The 19,311-nt window shown below is 40.0% G+C and overlaps 3 protein-coding genes and 1 pseudogene across 3 annotated transcripts in view; all 4 read right to left on the bottom strand.

Annotated features, from left to right (window-relative positions):
• Positions 1–2,900: 2,900 nt before the first annotated feature.
• Positions 2,901–4,926, bottom strand: LOC146486993 (uncharacterized; annotated as a pseudogene).
• LOC146486992 (adenosine receptor A2b-like) lies at positions 4,651–6,541 on the bottom strand. The gene has a single exon (XM_085089994.1). It carries the CDS (start codon positions 6,372–6,374, stop codon positions 5,232–5,234), a length of 1,143 nt encoding a protein of 380 aa, XP_084946120.1. The 5' UTR covers positions 6,375–6,541; the 3' UTR covers positions 4,651–5,231.
• A 6,384-nt stretch (positions 6,542–12,925) lies between these two features.
• On the bottom strand, positions 12,926–16,554 carry LOC146486991 (histamine H2 receptor-like). The gene has a single exon (XM_085091379.1). It carries the CDS (start codon positions 16,404–16,406, stop codon positions 15,045–15,047), a length of 1,362 nt encoding a protein of 453 aa, XP_084947505.1. The 5' UTR covers positions 16,407–16,554; the 3' UTR covers positions 12,926–15,044.
• A 153-nt stretch (positions 16,555–16,707) lies between these two features.
• LOC146486990 (histamine H2 receptor-like) overlaps positions 16,708–19,311 on the bottom strand; it is a 3,040-nt gene continuing 436 nt past the window's right edge. Inside the window, exon 1 of the mRNA XM_085091383.1 lies at positions 16,708–19,311. This exon is cut by the window's right edge and continues 436 nt beyond it. Within this exon, the coding sequence (XP_084947509.1) occupies positions 18,239–19,311 (1,073 nt within the window). The 3' untranslated portion in view covers positions 16,708–18,238.

Raw genomic sequence — 19,311 nt, 5'->3', positions numbered from 1 at the left:
AAAGTAAAGAAATCTCAAGAACTTAGAAATATAAAAAATCCGTTTGCTTGGATGTTATCATACAGGCCTCCTTTTCGAATTGAATGCGATCTAATGTCCTTGAGGCCTGTCTAAGTTTTTGTTTAAAAAGCTGTAGGGAGGAAGCATCCTTGATGGCTTTAGGCAGCAAATTCCAGACAATGGGCCCTCTGTAACTTGCACTATTCCTACCAAGGTCACTATTACACCGTACATACGGAAAGTCATTAATACGCCTTAGGTTATAATTACTATCAATGTTGCGTTTTGTGAAAAGGGCAGTAAGTTGATCAGGTAAACTATTATGATAAACTTGATACATTATAGAAGCGAGTCTACGTTTGTAAATATAGCCTAATGACTTCCATTTAACAAGGTCAAGGACGTCAGAGTCAGGAGTTTCGCTGGGCAGTTTATGAATTAGTTTGGCTGCTTTCAAGTGTAAATGTTCCAATTCATTAAATGTAGATGGTGAACAGGACCCCCAAATAGCGATGCAGTACGTGATGCTTGGGACAATCCCTTTAAAATATATTTCTTCTAGTACACCTGAGGGTAGGGCTTTGAGCTTTTTAAGGAATTTCAGCTTTCCTCTAAACTTATAGTGCAGGGCTTTAACTTGCGGTTTCCAGTTCAGTTTATAATCAATTTCAACACCCAAGCAAGTGGATTTGGTGGTGAAGTAAATGTGAGAGTTTCCGAACATTAGAGGTCTCATTGGTCCAACAAAGACTTGACTGGAAATCAGCATTGCCACGGTCTTTCCAGTGTGAACAGTCAGGTGATTTTTACAGCACCACACTTTGAAGTCGTTTAATATTAGATTTAACGCATCAATGATTTCTTCGACTCCTTTCCCAAGGTAATAAATTGTGGTGTCATCTGCAAACATATGAATGCACCTAGTTTCGGACGAGTATGTAGAGAAACGACAAATAATTATCGTTGATACTGTTGTCACGTTTAATCATGCATTATTATTTTTTTGGTTTCTGGCTGAGAAATAAGATATATCATACCTTCACAACGCTTTTCAAATGTCAGGAATGCTGCAAATGGCGCTTTCGAGGAAAAAATCGGAAACACTTTTCTTTGGGGGAGGGGGGGGGGAGGCATGGCTCCGGACTCCCTTAATGGGGCTCGCACCAGATGCACGGGGCCTTCACTGGCCATCCACATCAATGGCGTTGAAGGCTACTACAATAGTGAACAACCTCCGCTCCCCCCCCCCCCCCCCCTTTCAGAAATTCCTGGATAGCGCCCCTTGGTTAATTTTATTGTAATGATTTTCAATTTGATTTATTGGTATGAAAAAACTAATTACAAGAATTAAAGCGTCAAGGGAATGTTACAGCATACGTGTATACTGCAACAATAACATAGTTATACGCTATCTGAAAGTGGTTTTGTCATGAACTAGTGTTTTTTAGCAGGTGAGATATTTTTGGTTTTCTCGCGAACGTCTTACAAAATAAGAAGATAAAAAGTAGAAGAAAAGCTGGCGAATGCAAAGTATTTTTAGAAACTGTAACGATAACTATATACTGCCTAAAGGTGGAATTATCTTGAAAATCGAACAGGAACGGGTTAAACAGAACAATATTTTTTAAAGGTATTACCTGGTTTAACTTAACCGACTAAAATTGTTAGTCGTCATTTATTTAATGGCTCTCATACCGTGACCATCATTTTCGGTTTCCTCAAAATTTTACAGTTACCGTGGAAGCGAGTAGATTTTTACGCGCGTGGGGTGATCCATTTATATCATTATTCCAAAAAAAAAAAAAAAAAAAAAAAGAAAGAAAAAAGAAAAAAAAAAGGAAAAAAGGTGAACCGTCTTGTTGTTAAGTTTTGAACGACTAGTAGGTTTATACTAAAACAATTAGATTATTCGCTTTCGATTTCCATGCGTGATAGTTGATGAGAGCGATCACGCGATAGAAATTTCGAGCTCATGATCAAATTGTTAAATAAAAAGGGAGAGACAAATGTGTTCGGATCAAGTTTTCAAAAGCCGAGCCTATTATATTCATTTCTCCCCCGTTATGGAGTGTCTGAAACCAGTCCCAAGAGATTTAAATAACAGTGGCGTGGCGGCAAGGTTGGTTTACCATAACAAAAGAGTCTAATCAGGAAAAAGATTACACATTGTAAAAAAAAAAAAAAAAGACACAAACTGCGGCAGTTGCCAGTTGCAGACGACGTCTTCACAGTTTACTACTTTGATCAGGTTTTCCGGACTCTTCCGAGAGTTCGCTGCTTTCTCCCGGAGTTTCCTTGTTTTCCTATACGTGCTTTTTAATCATCTCTCCGCGGTGATTGTGCCCTTCTACCAGTGTCTTCAGGGCCTCTCCATATGAGGCCGTTAACCGGGATGGCCCGGTAGGCGGGATGAATTTTGGCTTCTTTTCATATGGGAAATTTAATCCCGGTTACCAAGATGAAAAATGTCCAAAAGGCCCCCCAAATACCTGTGGAATCGCGTTCCGACTTGTCAGCGACCTTACAAGCTATGTTTCGTCACGGACAGTCCCGGTATCCGGGCTGGAGTGTTCATATGGGAAAAATTTCCAGCTCGGTTACCGGGATCTCGGCCCGCCTTCTCATATGAACACATGGAAATTTTGTAAAGAAAAGGGTGGCGAGGCGCGATCTCGGGAACCGAGCCAGCCCGGTCGACGGGGATCCAGGTCAGGTGGTCTGCTGGGTCTTTCTTGAGTAGCTGGTACTGTCCGGAATCAATAAGCGCTGACATCTTGGGATGGTATGTGTCCGGTATCCAAGATTACGCTGGCGCGACCTTTATCCGCCGGGAGGACCATGATGGATTTCTCCTCTTTTAGGCTTCTAAGGGAGTCCTGTTGTTTCTTCGTGATGTTAGGCTACGGTGGTTCAGCCTGTTGAAGAATGTTGTTAACAGCTCTCCTCACTGTGTCTGCTCGTTCCGCGTCGAGTTGTCTGACTGCTGATTTAACCTTGGCCATAATTTCGGTGGCTGGGATGTCTGCAGGAGTCACGGCAAAATTCAGACCTTTCTTCAGTAGGAACACCTCAGCTTCGGTAAGGGGCCTGGATGACAAGTTGACGACCCAGTTAGTTTTGTCAACAAATGATGTTCAGTTGGTGAAACAAGAAACAAACTTTCGCTGTTGGCTGTCTTTGGTTGTATAAATGATCTTGTCGATAATAGTAAACTTAATATTGGAAATACTATGCTCGGTACGATTGAAATGCATGGCAAACTCAAAGGTTTTTCTTATTGGTAAGCATAGCTGATTTGTAATTAAGCTGATTTGTGATTACGAAATCTTAACTTAAAAGCGGTAGATGTGGAGCCGACATATTGGAGATTGGACTTGTTACACGAGGCCAAATAAATCACGTTTTCAGAGGAGCAACCTACTTTCTGGGTTAAATGGTATTCCCGTCCCGTGGCGAGACTCTTAAAACTGGGAGCCTCAATTAAAAAGTTTTTGCAAAGTTTGCATTTCTTTCCACATTTGAAACAGCCGTTTTCTGACTTGTCGCTGTTGGAATAATTCACTGGTTTACACTTTGAAGGCACAAGAAGCTCTTTCAAATTTTTAGTGCGACGGAAAGTGGAAAAAATAAATATGTCCCTGAGGTGGGGCGAAGATTTGAGAATATGCAAATATTTCTTAATGATTTTGCCAGCATCTGGAAGCAAGGGATTGAAATCTAATACCAAAGGGAGGACTTTTCTGTTAGTCTTCTCCTTTTTCTTACGAAGTTCTGACCTTTCAATTTCAAGGGCCCTTTCCAATTGCCTGTCAACTAGTTCCGCGCTTTAATTTTGATGTTTAAGATGACATTTGTATTCAATGCATCTCTTATTAAGCATTTCTTCGTTGGAACAATTTCGTTTAATTCAGTGAGTGGGGTGGGAGCTAGAAAAGGGCAAGTAAAGGTGGCTATCGGTGGGTTTGGCGTAAATATCCGTGGAAATGTACCCTTCTTCAAGGTGTAGCGTGAGGTCAAGGACGTTCAAACTTTTCTGGGACTAAACTAATTCAAACTTGATCGTGCGATAGAGCGAATTGATGTAATCTTTAAACTCCGTAAGTTTAGAAGGGCCACGTGTCCAAAGCTCAAAAATGTCATCCCTATAGCGCCACCACAACATCGGTTTAATTGGGCCCCCAAATTTGGCTTTCTCATCAATAATACCCATCGCTAAATCAGCATAACTGCATGCATCTTTAGGTCCCATTGCTGTGCCATGCGTCTGTACGAAAATATGGTCTGAAAATTGGCAATTATTGACCTCAGGGCATATTTCTACAGCTTGTAAAATGAAATCGGGTGACGGAAACTTAAATGTGCGAGAATCTGGTGCCTTTTTAACAGCTGTAATTGTTTCGCACGGGTTTTACTGTGGCAAACGTTTGTACCGGATACAACTTTTCAAGAAATATACCGATGTGACTGCTGTGAAACACCGACAAAGTATTACAGGATTTCCACCTTTGGGGAAACATTACTGTACAAGAAGCCGTACAACTTCTGAAAAACTAACTGCGTTTTTCAGAATTATTTTTTTCGTAAGGCAAAGCCTGCTTCGACGGGCCTTTCTTGAGGAATATATTCAAAACTAAACTTTTTAAGGACGCTCTGCAAACCAGATCATAAAATATTTTGGTCAAAAATAAAAAAGGAAAACATGCTATCATTAAAAACCTGTGTCTGGAGATCTAAGACTTTTTCCTAATCGATAATTCAAAAGATTGCATATGGAAAACAGAACTCAGTTGATCGTATCTCCTACAGTTGAGGGTTTATTGTCGATCATTAGTCTGGTGGATGGGTAGTTCTAAGCACTACCAACGATCTTATCCAACTAGAATAAGACTCACATGAAATGGTACCAATAAAATTAATCAATGACATTTTTCCAAAAATAACTTTTTTCCCAGCACTTCACTTCACAAAATGACTATTCCGCTATTTTAAGGCAATTTCAATAACACAAATAAATCTTTGGTTTAAGACTGGATTACGGTTAATCGGCTTTTGAACAACCGAGTCATTATCTGATTCTCAGCTGGGGGGTACATTCAGCATACGGAGTCAGTCAATCCAATCACGACTCATTCTTACAATTACAGCTGTGCTGAGCTAGTGCCTGTTGGGAGAAAACAGCGTATCTTGGGTGGGCAAATGTCAAATCTCGATGTTTCTCTGTTTTATGTTAGTCATAATTGAGCATCTCTGTCATGTTTTTTTGGAGGTTGTGGCGTTGGTTGCATTTGCCGTATTGACTGAAGACGCACCTCTTTACTTCCCATTTCGGGAATCTCAGAGGAAAGGCTCTGTGAAATTGTTGAGGGGCGTCGTGTTGTTGATCTAGGATCCGAAGCAGGTTTGAGCGAACGGAACAACTTTAGGTACGTGGCTTTGAATCGCTTGTTCTGGAATGCGAACAGAAATGGATTGAGCGCCGAGTTGAGGTAACCAAGCATCAGGAGCCCCGCGTAAACTTTCCACGGGTATGGCTTCCAATGTGCAGTGCCATACAGAGTGGAGACAATGTTGAAAAACGTGTAAGGCTGCCAGCAGAAGAAAAACGCTGCCACAAACACTGAAGTTGTCTTGGCCGCTTTAAGGTTCTTTACGAAGACCTTTGCTTCGTCTTTGGAAGGGTGTCGTGAGCCCTGTGTTCTGAGTCTGTTCACACTTCTATGGCGTGTGCAGGCAATGACAAAGGCCAAGATGAAAAACACACAGATGAGGAGAAGAGGCAAAGTTTTTTTTATAACACCGGTCGTTATATTGTACACCAGAGTAAAGGGAAGGGTGCACAAGCCTACGTATACCGGCTCTAGACCTTTTTTCCGCCAGCCCATGACGGGAAGAAGACCCCATATGATGCTGTAGATCCAGATGATGCTGCTGATAATCAAAGCTCTCGATCGCGTCATAAACTGTGAACGGCGAAATCGTCTCAGAGGATCTTTAAGGCTCATGAACCGATCCACACTGATGGCCAGAAGGGTAAAAATGGAGGTGGGCACAGTGATGAGGTAGGTGGTGATATATGTTATGCACATTATCTTTCCATGTTTCCAAAAGCCTTGAAGAAAAAGAAACTCTACCGCGAACGGCATTGCTAAAGTTGCTGTGAGAAGATCCGAGAAAGCCAAGGATAAAAGGAAGAGGTTTGTTGGATTGCTCCGAAGCTCTCTGTTTGCCAGTATAGCAAAACAGACCGAGAAGTTTCCAACGGCTGCCACTACCGCAATTAAGATGTAAAAAGCGGCGATGGTATACTTGAATGTGGGATCGAAGAGGCTTGATCGAGGTGGAACGGTTGTGTTAAAGTCGGATGAGTTGTTCATGTTGGTGCTGCTAAACCTTTCAACAGATTTATTCGGTTTTTGCCAGACAGTTCTGTCGGTCGGTTGTTGTTTACTTGCTTTCGCTAAGGTTTGAGCTAAATGCTTAGGAAACAGCAGTTCACTCTGCCAATTCGAAAGTGAGAACGAACAATTCAAGGCAAGCAGCTTTATATATGTTGCTAGTTTAATTTGTCCTGCCTATATAATAAACATTCGGCTGAAATGATATTGTCGCGAATAGTAGCCTTGACTATCATTTGCGCAAATGTTGCTTAATTTAATTTTTCGACCACTTGAAGATTAAGTGTTGGCTTACCCAACACTCTTCTCAATATCACGGTATTTCTGAAGAATGTCAAGATATTTTAGCAAACAATCTGCAAGGAACCGCACAACCAAAATGCTGCAAGTAAACGCAGGATCTGTGAAAGATCTAATCAGCCAAAAATATAAATGACTCAAATTTCTGCAAGGCTGATCGGACTGTGTAGAAAACTTGACACGACAGCGACATGAAATTTTAGCCTGTTTTTCTAGCCTTGCGCCAGTGAATCTCTTTAATTTAATCCTGGTTAAGATGTAATTCATGGGAGAGTTTTCGAGTATTGTGATCGTAGCATAAAAATTTCTTACTCTGATAATTTGACATTTTAGAGAGATAAATAGTTTAATGAATGTAACTTTTCAACCCAAGGGTTGAATTACGTTATATTTACAGGAAAAGGATTAAAAAAAAAATATATATATATATATATAACATAATATGAAAAAACACCTTAAAATCACTACATAATGACTAAGTGCCAACATTAAATGGATCTTGAGGTAATAAGTTACTAAAAAGGCATAATTCTTAAAAATGATAAAGGGTTTACGTCTTGTTTTGGAAACCGGATTGAACTGGCGTCTCTTTCTGAGAATTACACGTTACTGCTTACTGTAATATTTGTTTCAATGGCAACCATGTCTGAGAGACATATTTATCAGATCTGAAGATTTCCTGCTCAAATGAAACTTTTTAATTTGTTGCGGAAGCGTATTCATCTATTAGTTTTGTATTATTACGGAATATAAGAAATTCACAATGCTGAATCCTAGGTGGCGGAATTTATATTCATTATCGCGTCTTGTAACGTGCATATTGGTTACCGCTCAAGTTTCATTGCCATAACATAATTAAAAGCAGGAAGGTACCAAACAATCCCAAAAAGCTCAATATTTCGGAAAACTGTCTCGTTTAAGGTTGCGGGTTTGTTTGAATCGTTAGTCTGTTTGAATAAAAACAGAAACTCGTTGTCTTCCTGCGTCAAGACTCAACTTTCCTACCGTAAGGCGAAATTAAAACTGGCACAAAGCGAGCGTCATCCTTGAAATTAAAAATGGCGGTGGCTTAATTACAATTACCATCTAGAAACTGTTGATTAACAAAGGAGTCATCTTACGGCGAAATTGCTGAATTTCGATAATTTCAAAGCCCGTCAACTTGAAATTGTCGCTAAGTCGAGCTTGAAGCATTTTCAAAATCTCCAGATTCTTCGAGTTTTCTAATTTAACGTTTTTGTATTTTTTAAGGTGATCCAAGTTAGTAGTTCTAATGTTAGTAGTTCTAATGTTAAATTTCTAATCTAATTTTAAAACTAGCAGGAGTTCAAATTTTAAAGATTTTTTCTTCAGAATGTAATTCAAGAAATTACAGAAATGCCTAATTCAGTACCGAAGAGTTTCGCATTGCTTAAAAGAAGTAAAGGCCTCCCTTCAAAACGGCTTCAAAAACATTCCTGGAAAAGCGTGTGTCAAGAGAGTTTATAACAATGATGCGTTTGTGAACGTTGCAAATTAGCATAGGAGAAAAACATTAAACATCCGCATACTAATATAGGTTTCGTCTCCTTTTTGGCCCATATTGTTTGCTCCTCATTCCCCTTATTTTCATTGTGTACAAGATACTATTCTTTTTGCTGAAGTCACAGGAATCTTCGTTAGGGGTTCAATGGAGTCTACCTTTGATGGACCTAAATTTAAGTCACATGTTGTGGCAGTGCGTTTTTCGTCTTGTAAATGCGGTTTTATGGTGACTTACTGTGTCTTGGTGACAAAATATTTTATTTTAGTTTTTATATTGTTTCGGTGATATGAATCTCTATGAAGTCGGGGTTAGACGGATGTTCATTACCGTGTCTCGGTGACAAGGGTGTTTATTTATGGTGTCTCGGTGACAGGAGTGTTTATTTATAGTGTCTTAGTGACACGAGTGTTTATTTATAGTGTCTCGGTGACACGGGTGTTTATTTGTAGTGTCTTGGTGACACGTGCGTTTGTTTATGGTGTCTCGGTGAGAAGAATGTTTAATTTTTAGTGTCTTGGTGACACGAGTGTTTATTTATGGTGTCTTTTTGACACGTGCGTTTGTTTATGGTGTCCCGGTGACACGAATGTTTATTTTTAGTGTCTTGGTGACACGAGTGTTTATTTATAGTGTCTTGGTGACACGTGCGTTTGGTTATGGTGTCTCGATGACACGAATGTTTATTTATAGTGTCTTGGTGACACGAGGGTTTATTTATGGTGTCTTGTTAGCACGTGCGTGTCCAAGGAACACGAGTGTTTATTTTGCCTCCTTGATTTTTCATGTCCTTTTGTCGCTTCCTAGATTAATTTAATTTAATTGTTTTGTAGGATTGCGGTGGGATCATGATATTGCTGGGTTTGAGTCCCCGACCTATCACACCCTCCTACAGAAAGTACCGGAGTCAGCAAAGCGGATGTTATCTCATCAAGTTTCTAAGAAGGCACCGTTCACTGCGGAAATTCTTCTTAAATTTTGTCATAGCTTGGATGGTTCGTAGCTAGATGCAAGATTTCTGGCAATGGCAGTTATCGCTTATGCGGGCTTCCTAAGGTTTGACGAACTTTCCAATTTTGTAAGGCTTAAAGACGTATTTGAAGATAGATTTTACATACTTTCAACTTTTCATTGGAAGGAGCAAAACCGACCAATTACAAGAAGGCGCAGTCGTCCCAATTGTCAATACTGGCACGATCTCTGGCCCTGGGCAAATGTCGTTAAGTATCTGGCTCTGGCTAAACTGGTGTTACCAACTTCCGCCAACGGCGGTGATGGCTTCCCTTTTGGTAACATCCAAACCGGATCTAAATCCTAGTTCATTCGCCCTGGATCGAAGCTTTCGTGTAAAAGGTGTAGGGAGATTCTTCTTAAGAAGCTGGCTGATGTACAACTAGATCCTAAGTGTTTTTCCTTGGCACAGCTTTAAGAGCGGCAGCGCATCTTCCGCAGCTAATAGTGGTATCTCTGACAGAATGTTTAAACGCCATGGCAGATGGCGCTCCGCGGATTCACTAGAAAGTGGCTTAACGGTCTCTATGTCAGTAGGCTTTTAGCTTAGACCCTTTGTCTTTCTCAGCAGCCCACAGTTCGAGCTGCAGACCCACTCCTGAGGTTGATTCGTGATTAAATAGGAAATGTATTTACATTCGGCGGAACTAAGCTGTAAGTGGCAGTGACAAAGAATGTAAGTATTTTCCTGTTGGTATGAACAATTTTGTGTTGGAATGGTGTTAATTGAGTCATCGGGCACAAATGACCTGTGATGTTGAACATACGATGGCTAAATCCAAGGCTCTATCAAATCCTTCAAACCCGCTACAAATACTTGGGAGTCGCGCAGGTTTTAAAAACCAATTTAGCTCTGAAAAAACATGCTCGTGTAAGCTAGATTTAAAAAGGCTAAAACACCTGCCAGGGAGTGGCATAGGCTTGCTAGTCTTTATTTACACACCAAATTCTAAACCACAGGCAGCCCCAATTACAAAATCGTTGTTTTCATAAGAAAACTCGTACTGGCTTTTGCCTCGAAAGATTTTCCAAGACAATTATTTGGAATTCTCTCTCGCCGAATCTAATTCGAATTTAGACCGACCCAATTTATTAATCCCGGCTGAACTGATTCAGACGCCGAACTTAATTTGATTGCAATTCGTCTTCCGTCGCTAGTGTGAACCAGGCCGAAATAGTCGTCGCCCGCTTTGTTATTTGTCACCGCAGAAAGAAAAAGAATTTTTTTTAGGAATTGCCTGCTTTAACCAGGTTTGACCCATTTATACCATTATTCAAAAAAAAAAAGGTGAACCTGTCTTGTTGTTAAGTTTTGAAAGACTAGTAGATTTATGCTAAAAGAATTAGATTATTTGCTCTCGATTTCCATGCGTGATAGTTGATGAGGGCGATCACACGATTGAAATTTCGAGCTCATAAACTAATTGTTTATTAAAAAGGGAGAGACGAGTGTGTCCGGATCACGTTTTAAAAATCCGAGCCTATCATATTCATTTCTCCCTTGTTATGGAGTGTTTGCAACCAGTCCTAAGAGATTTAAATGGCAGTGGCGTGGCGGCAATGTTGGTGTACCATAACAATAGAGGCTAATCAGGAAAAAACCTTACACATTGTCAAAAAAAAATTCAAACTGCGGCAGTTGTCGGTTGCAGGCGATGTCTTCAGAGTTTACTATTTTAATCAAGTTTTCAGGACTCTGGGAGTTCGCTGCTTTCGCTTGGATTTTTCCTTCTTTTCCTGTACATGCTTTCTAATCATCTTCTCCACAGTGACCGTGCTCGCTACCAGCGCCTTCAGGGCCTCTTCATATGAGCCTGGTAACCGGGATGGCCCGGTAGGCGGGACGAATTTTGTCTTTTGTTCATATGGGAAATTGAATCCCGGTTACCGAGATGAAAAATGTCCAAAAGGCCCCCAAAATACACGTGGGATCGCGTTCCGACTTCTCAGCGATCTTACAAGCCATGCGCAGTTGAAAATGTTTCGTCACGGACTGTCCCGATATCCGGGCTGGAGTGTTCATACGAGAAAAATTCCCAGCTCGGTTACCGAGATCTCGGTCGCAAAAACCGAGATCTTGGTAACCGCGCCAGCCAGCCTTCTCATGTGAACACATCGAAATTTTTGTAAAGAAAAGGTTGGGGAGGCGCGATCTCGGAAACCGAGCAATCCCGGTCGACGGGGCTTATATGAAGAGGCCTTAAGTCCAATGGAGGCCATAAAGTCCCGTTTAAACGGTACTCATGGCCAACATTCGTTCAACAAAAGTTGAACGGATTTGGGCAAATGTTGAACAAATGTTGAACGAAGTGTGCTCAAACGGCTTCAACACCATTCAACATATTAGGGAACAAAGGAAATGTTGTACGGATGTTGAATGAAAGTTTAAACCGATTGCACGCTTCCAACAAGCTTTCAACAATGTTGGACGACCTGTTCACACGCCCCCAACATCTGGTTCAACAAAGTGTTGAACGGATGTTGAACCGAATGTTGAAACAGTTTAACGGGCCTCCAGGTGTTTTAGTTCAGTAGGGCATACAGTTTCAGTCCAATGCCTGTTGCCATCTCATGAGAAAACTTCTCAATGTCCAAGGTCAGTACGTGAGTGCCAGTAAAGTAGGGGTTGTCAGGGATGTGGTCTGGTGAGTCATACTTCAAAAAGTTGTCCATGTATGCCCAGAGAGATACATTCTCCTTTTGCTGGTTTCAGCCTTCTCTTGAAGAGGTTGTCCAGTTAGTGTGTCACATCAGCTATGATGTACAAGCAGAGGGTTTCCGGACAGTCCGGAATAAGTTTCGAACACTTTATGATATTTGATAAGTCAAGTAAAACCCAAGAGCTATGTCAACTATGGAGGACAGAGTCAGGGTATACCTGCGTGCCATTAGTTAGTATTTAGCGCTCTGATTGGTCAGCCCCGCTCTTCTCAGATTTCCTTCACCTAATCATTACTTCGACCTGATTTTGGCGTGAAACTAAGTCTAACATGGAATAATTGTGGTGGAATATTTTAAGCCTGATGGTGAACAAATGAGAATGAGGTATTATTCAATAAGTGACTCAGGCATACTCGGAAAAAAAATCCGAGTGCTCCTATCAGGAGTCGAACCTAAAACCTTTCGATTCCCTAGTTCCATGCTCTACCATTGAGCTACAGGAGACACGTGGGAGCTAAGGCCATTAAACTAGGTTCATGGGACAAACCTCCTGCATACTGCTAGAATTGTAATGTCATGTGTGGCATATGCACAAAGGAATCAATGTGATGGAACTCCTGATTGGAGCACTCGGGTTTTTTTTTCGAGTATGCCTGTGTCACTTACTGAATAATACATCATTCTCGTTTATTCACCAGGCTTAAAATGTTCCATCACATTTATTCCATCGCGCATATGCCACACATGACATTCTAATCCTAGCAGTATGAGGATATGCAGGATGTTTGCCACATGAACCTAGTTTAATGGCCTTAGCTCCCACAAGTCTCCTGTACCTCTGTGGTAGAGCATCCGAACTAGTAATCGGAAGGTCTTAGGTTCGACTTCTGATAGGAGCACTCTGATTTTTTTTCTTGTTTCACTTACTGAATACTACATCATTCCAGTTAAGTCTAACATGTTTATTGTGAATGGTACACTACGACAGGAAGTTTCTCCAAAGCTTTCCGGCATTGATTTTTTGAGAACTGAAATACGTCACAAGTCCCTTTAGAAATAGACTTAATATAGATTAAAATCTATTTATATTCATATTTCCATAGTGGCTATTGTACTTTTCTACGTTTGTCAACCAATCGTATTTCATCTTTTCATTAGTATCATTTTTTTTTCCATTTTTACTTAGCTTTTTGCAGCCCCATAAGAAGATTAGTCCTGTCTAGGCGAAATATTGGGCAATACAACTACCCTATATAGCTGTCCGATCAGCCTTGCATTTGGTTTTACGTTTCATCATTTCATTGGCAGACTAGTAAAAATATTGCGTGCCATGACTATAAGTAGTCAGTCTCCGGTGAATGAACAGAACAAAGCACCTTTAAACTGAAATCACAAAGGAAATACACAAGTATACCAGTTTTATTTTACAAGCATCCCACAGTATCCCACAAATAGAATCCAAAGTGTTATTGTTCAATCAATTTCTCGCGTTCATCTTTGGCTTTCCGTATTGATTTTCTTATCCAATTTAAAGTTACAAAGTTTCGTAGTTTCTGTGGAAATGTCTACTGTTGCCTTCAAAAGCAATAGGGACCTAAAGAAAGCACGACGGCAACGCCAACGAAAACATCAGTTAGAAATAAATATTCACGTTATCTACCCGTCCAACTACTTGCATAATGTGAACGATTTATCCAGGAACATAATTCGGTAGCACGAACGGCGTTCAAGTATAGAAAGAGAAAGAAAAATTAGTTTGGTCATTTCACGACGTTGTCTTCTCAGTTGACGACGTCAAACAATTAAGGCACACGCAGAGCCATTGTTTGGCACATTATACCTTTGGTTTTTCACGTTTTCATAACCGTCGCCGTCGTGCTTTCCGCAAAGCAAAGCAAACTAACTAGAATGTAAAGTAAAAGAGTTATGTCTATCGTTGGAGTAGCTTTTTATGCACATATTCTTAATATTTTAATATACATACTCACAGGGGAATGTTGCTAACTACGCGACAACGTTCACGTCTGGTACCTGTAAAACTTAAATTTCACAAAGGGAACTACTGACAAATGTTCAATTGTTAAAATTATTAAAACATGCAAAAGCCATCTCTGACAAGCCAAATAATAAAAGCTTTTTACTTTGGGTATAGCGGATTTAAAAGCCAGTAGCTATTATGAACCATTTCTGTTGGTCTGCAATTCGCTTTGTCGTGATGTTTCTGCAATTGTTTCGCAAGAGTTTTACTGTGGCAAACGCTTGTACCGATACAACTTTTCAAGAAATATACCGATGTGACTGTTGTGAAACACCGACAAAGTATTACAGGATTTCCACCTTCGGGGCAAAAATTACTGTACAAGAAGCCGTATGTTTTTCAGCATTATTTTTTTCTTAAGGCAAAGTCTGCTTCGGTGGCCTTCTTGAGGAGTAAATTCAAAACTAAGCTTTTTGAGGACGCTTTGCAAACCATATCATACAAATTTTTAGCCAAAAAATAAAAAAGGAAAACATACTAAGATTGAAAAGTTCTACCTTAATTTCTGTTTGTGGACATCTAAAATCCTTTTCGAAAGAAAGGAAACGTTGCAAACCAAATCATTAAAAAAAATGTGGCTAAAAAATAAAAAAGGAAAACATACTTTCATAAAAAATCTGCGTCTGGAGATCTTAATCCTTTTCCTAATCGATAATTCAAAAGATTGCATATTGAAAACAGAACTTGATGGTACCTTATATAGTTGAGGGTTTTTTGTCAAACGTTAGTCTGGTGGATGGGTAGTTCTAAGCACTATTAACGCTCTAATCCAACTAGAATATTGAGACTCACATGAAATGGTACCAATTAAAAATTAATCAATGACATTTTTTCCAAAAATTGCTTTTTTCCCAGCATTTCACTTCACAAAATGACTATTCCGCTATTTGAAGACAATTTCAATGACATAAATGAAATCTTTGGTTTAATACTTGATTACGGTTAATCGGCTTTTGAACAACCGAGTCATGATCTGAATCCCAGCTGGGAGTGATTCAGTCCAACTGACAAGTCATTCTTATAATTACAACTGTGCTGAGCTAGTGCCCGTTGGGAGAAAACATCGGAAATTGGGTGGGCAAATGTCAGTTCTCAATGTTTCTCTGTTTCATGTTAATCATAATTGAGCCTCACCGTCTTGTTTATTTGGAGGTTGTGGCGTTGGTCGCGTTTGCTGTATCGACTGAAGACGCACCTCTTCCGTTTCCGGAAACTCAGAGGAAAGACTCTGTGAAATTGATGAGCGGCGTCTTATTGTTGATCTGGGATCCGAAGCAGGTTTGAGCGAACGGAACAACTTTAGGTACGTGGTTTTGAATCGCTTGTTCTGGAATGCGAACAGAAATGGATTTAGTGCCGAGTTTAGGTAACCAAGCATCAGGAGCCCCGCGTAAACTTTCCACGGGTATGGCTTCCAATGTGCAGCGCCATACAGAGCAGAGGCAATGCTGAAATACGTGTAAGGTTGCCAGCAGAAGAAAAGCGCTGCCACAAACATTGAAGTTGTTTTGGCCGCCTTAAGGTTCTTCACGAAGACCTTTGCTTCGTCTTTGGACGGGTGTCGAGAGCCTTGTGTACTGAGTCTGTGCACACTTCTATGGTGTGTGCAGGCAATGACAAAGGCCAAAATGAAAAACACACAGGTGAGAAGAAGAGGCACAGTAAAGTTTATAAAACTGGTCGTTACATTATACACCAGGGTAAAGGGAACCATGCAAAAGCCTTGGTATATCGGCTCTATACCTTTTATCCGCCAACCCATGACGGGAAGAAGACCCCATATGATGCTGTAGATCCAGATAATGCTGATAATAATCAAAGCTCTCGCTCGCGTCATAAACTGTTGGCGGCGAAATCGTCTCAGAGTGTCTTTAAGGCTCATGAAACGATCCACACTGATGGCCAAAAGAGTAAAAATGGAGGTGGGCACAGTGATGAGGTAGGCGGTGATAAATGTTACGCACATTACCTTTCCATGTCTCCAAAAGCCTTGAAGAAAAAGAAACTCTATCTCGAACGGCATTGCAAAAGCTGCTGTGAGAAGATCCGAGATAGCCAGGGATAGAAGGAAGAGGTTTGTTGGATTGCTTCGAAGTTTTCTGTTTACCAGTATAGCAAAACAGACCAAGAAGTTTCCAACGGCTGCTACTACTGCTATTAAGATGGAAAAAGTTGCGATAGTATACTTAAATGTGGGTTCGAAGAGGGTAAATCCTTGGCTTGAACGAGGTGGAACGGTTGTGTTAAAGTCGGATAAGTTGTTCATGTTGGTGATGTCAAATCTTTCAACAGACTTACTCGGTTTTTGCCAGACAGTTCTGTTGGTCGGTTGTTGTTTACTTGCTTTCGCTAAGCTTTGAGCTAAATGCTTAGGAAACAGTAGCTCACTCTGCCAATTCGAAAGTAAGAATAAACAATTCAAGGCAAGGAGCTTTATATATGTTGCTATTTTAATTTGTCCTACGTGCATGAAAAACATTCGGCTAAAAGGATATTGGCGCGAAAAGATAATCGATATATATATATAGTAGTCTTGACTTTGATTTGCGCAAATGGGGCTTAATTTAACTTTTCGACCACTTGAAGATTAAGTGTTAGCTCACCCAACAGTCTTCTCAATATCACGGTATTCGTGAAAACGTCACGATATTTTTGAATGTTTTTCTAGCCTTGTGCCAGTGAATCCCTTTTAATTTAATCCGGGTTAAGATGTAACTCATGGGTGGGTTTTCGAGCATTCTGATCGCAGCATAAAATTTTCTTACTCTGATAATTTGACATTTTAGAGAGATAGATAGTTTAATGAATGTAACTTTTCAACCCAACGGTTGAATTACGTTATATTTACAGGAAAAGGATTAAAAAATATATATATAACATAATATGAAAAAACACCTTAAAATCACTACATAATGACTACGTGCTAACATTAAATGGATCTTGAGGTAATAAGTTACTAAAAAGGCATAATTCTTAAAAAATAACAAAGAATTTACATCATGTAACCTTAAGTGCGTTAAAAACAATAAAACTATTTCGAAATCTGTTTGTCTTGAAAACCGGATTGAACTGGCGTCCCTTTCTGAGAATAATATCATGGGTGACAAATTACTCCTTAATTTTGGCGCGAAATTTCAGCATTTATTTATAATTTCACATGTGAAATTATAAAATTGCCGTGGCAACGTTTCGTGCCAAGATGGCGCTCCAGGTTCAAAGACGCTATGGATGTGTTTACGAGTTTTAAAGTTTTAAATTTTTACATTTTCGCTTGAATTTCATCTTGGCCACTTTGCTTTGGCCATATACTAAACTTTTAGCAACAATTTATACTTCAAAACGTAAACACGAAGACAAATACACAAGTAGCCTCGATTGGATTTTAGGGGCGCTGTTTTCAGATCATTCCTGACGATTTTTTATAGGGAATCATGCATGTAACGAAGATTTGACAGTTGACTTAACTTTGAAACATTTTGTAAACAACATGCAAGAAGGATTTAAAAGGGCTTTTTGTCGAAAAATTCCAAAAATTGTGAACTTTAGCCAAAATATATGCTTGAAACCTTTTTTTGCTTGGAGCTTTTTGAGGACACTTTGCAAACCATATCATACAAATTTTTAGCCAAAAAGTTAAAAAGGAAAACATACTAAGATTGAAAAGTACTACCTTAATTTCTATTTGTGGACATCTAAAATCCTTTTCGAAGAAAGGAAACGTTGCAAAGCATATCATTAAAAAATTTGTGGCCAAAAAATAAAAAAAGGAAAACATACTTTCATAAAAAATCTGTGTCTGGAGATCTTAAACGTTTTCCTAATCGATAATTCAAAAGATTGCATGTTGAAAACAGAACTTGATGGTACCTTATATAGTTGAAGGTTTATTGTCCAACGTTAGTCTGGTGGATGGGTAGTTCTAAGCACTGTTAACGCTCTAATCCAACTAGAATAAGACTCACATGAAATGGTACCAATAAAATTAATCAATGACATTAATTTTTTCCAAAAATTACTTTTTTCCCAGCATTTCACTTCACAAAATGACTATTTCGCTGTTTGAAGACAATTTCAATAACATAAAATATTGAAATCTTTGGTTTAATACTAGATTACGGTTAATAGGCTTTTGAACAACTAAGTCATGGTCTGAATCCCAGCTGGGGGTATTACTCAGCATCCGAAGTCATTCAGTCCAACCACGAGTCATTCTTATAATTACAACTGTGATACGCTAGTGCCTGTTGGGAGAAAACAGCGTATCTTGGGTGGGCAAATGTCAGTTCTCGATGTTTCTCTGTTTCACGTTAATCATAATTGAGCATTACTGTCATGTTTTTTAGGGGGTTGTGGCGTTGGTCGCATTTGCTGTATCGACTGAAGACGCACCTCTTTACTTTCCATTTCCGGAATCTCAGAGGAAACGCTCTGTGAAATTGTTGAGCGGCGTCGTGTTGTTGATCTAGGATCCGAAGCAGGTTTGAGCGAACGGAACAACTTTAGGTACGTGGCTTTGAATCGCTTGTTCTGGAAGGCGAACAGAAATGGATTGAGCGCCGAGTTTAGGTAACCAAACATCAGGAGCCCCGCGTAAACTTGCCACGGGTATGACTTCCAATGTGCAGCACCGTACAGAGCGGAAACAATGCTGAAATACGTGAAAGGCTGCCAACAGAAGAAAAACGCTGCCACAAAGACTGAAGTTGTCTTGGCCGCTCTAAGGTTCTTTACGTAGACCTTTGCTTCGTCTTTGGAAGAGTGTCGAGAGCCTTGAATACTGAGTCTGTGCACATTTCTATGGTGTGTGCAGGCAATGACAAAGGCCAAGATGAAAAACACACAGGTGAGAAGTAGAGGCACTGTAAAGTTTATAAAACTGGTCGTTATATTATACACCAGGGTAAAAGGAAGCGTGCACAAGCCTACGTATACCGGCTCTAGACCTTTTTTCCTCCAACCCATAATGGGAAGAAGACCCCATATGATGCTGTAGATCCAGATAATGCTGATGATAATCAAAGCTCTCGCTCGCGTCATAAACTGTGAACGGCGAAATCGTCTCAGAGGATCTTTAAGGCTCATGAACCGATCCACACTGATGGCCAAAAGTGTAAAAATGGAGGTGGGTATAGTGATGAGGTAGGCGGTGATATATGTTATGCACATTATCTTTCCATGTTTCCAAAAGCCTTGAAGAAAAAGAAACTCTACCGCGAACGGCATTGCTAAAGTGGCTGTGAGAAGATCCGAGATAGCCAGGGATAAAAGGAAGAGGTTTGTTGGATTGCTCCGGAGCTTTCTGTTTGCCAGTATAGCAAAACAGACCGAGAAGTTTCCAACGGCTGCCACTACCGCAATTAAGATGTAAAAAGCGGCGATGGTAT

The sequence above is a fragment of the Pavona decussata genome, unplaced genomic scaffold (assembly GCF_977016875.1).
Source record: "Pavona decussata unplaced genomic scaffold, jaPavDecu1.1 SCAFFOLD_19, whole genome shotgun sequence".
Taxonomy (NCBI): Eukaryota; Metazoa; Cnidaria; class Anthozoa; order Scleractinia; family Agariciidae; genus Pavona; species Pavona decussata.
This window is presented reverse-complemented; position numbering and strand designations above follow the sequence as displayed.

What these genes read in the sequence shown, in the direction of transcription:
- LOC146486992 (XM_085089994.1), bottom strand. Translation starts at nt 6,374, where the DNA reads ATGAACAACTCATCCGACTTTAACACAACCGTTCCACCTCGATCAAGC.
- LOC146486991 (XM_085091379.1), bottom strand. Translation starts at nt 16,406, where the DNA reads ATGTTTTTCATGCACGTAGGACAAATTAAAATAGCAACATATATAAAG.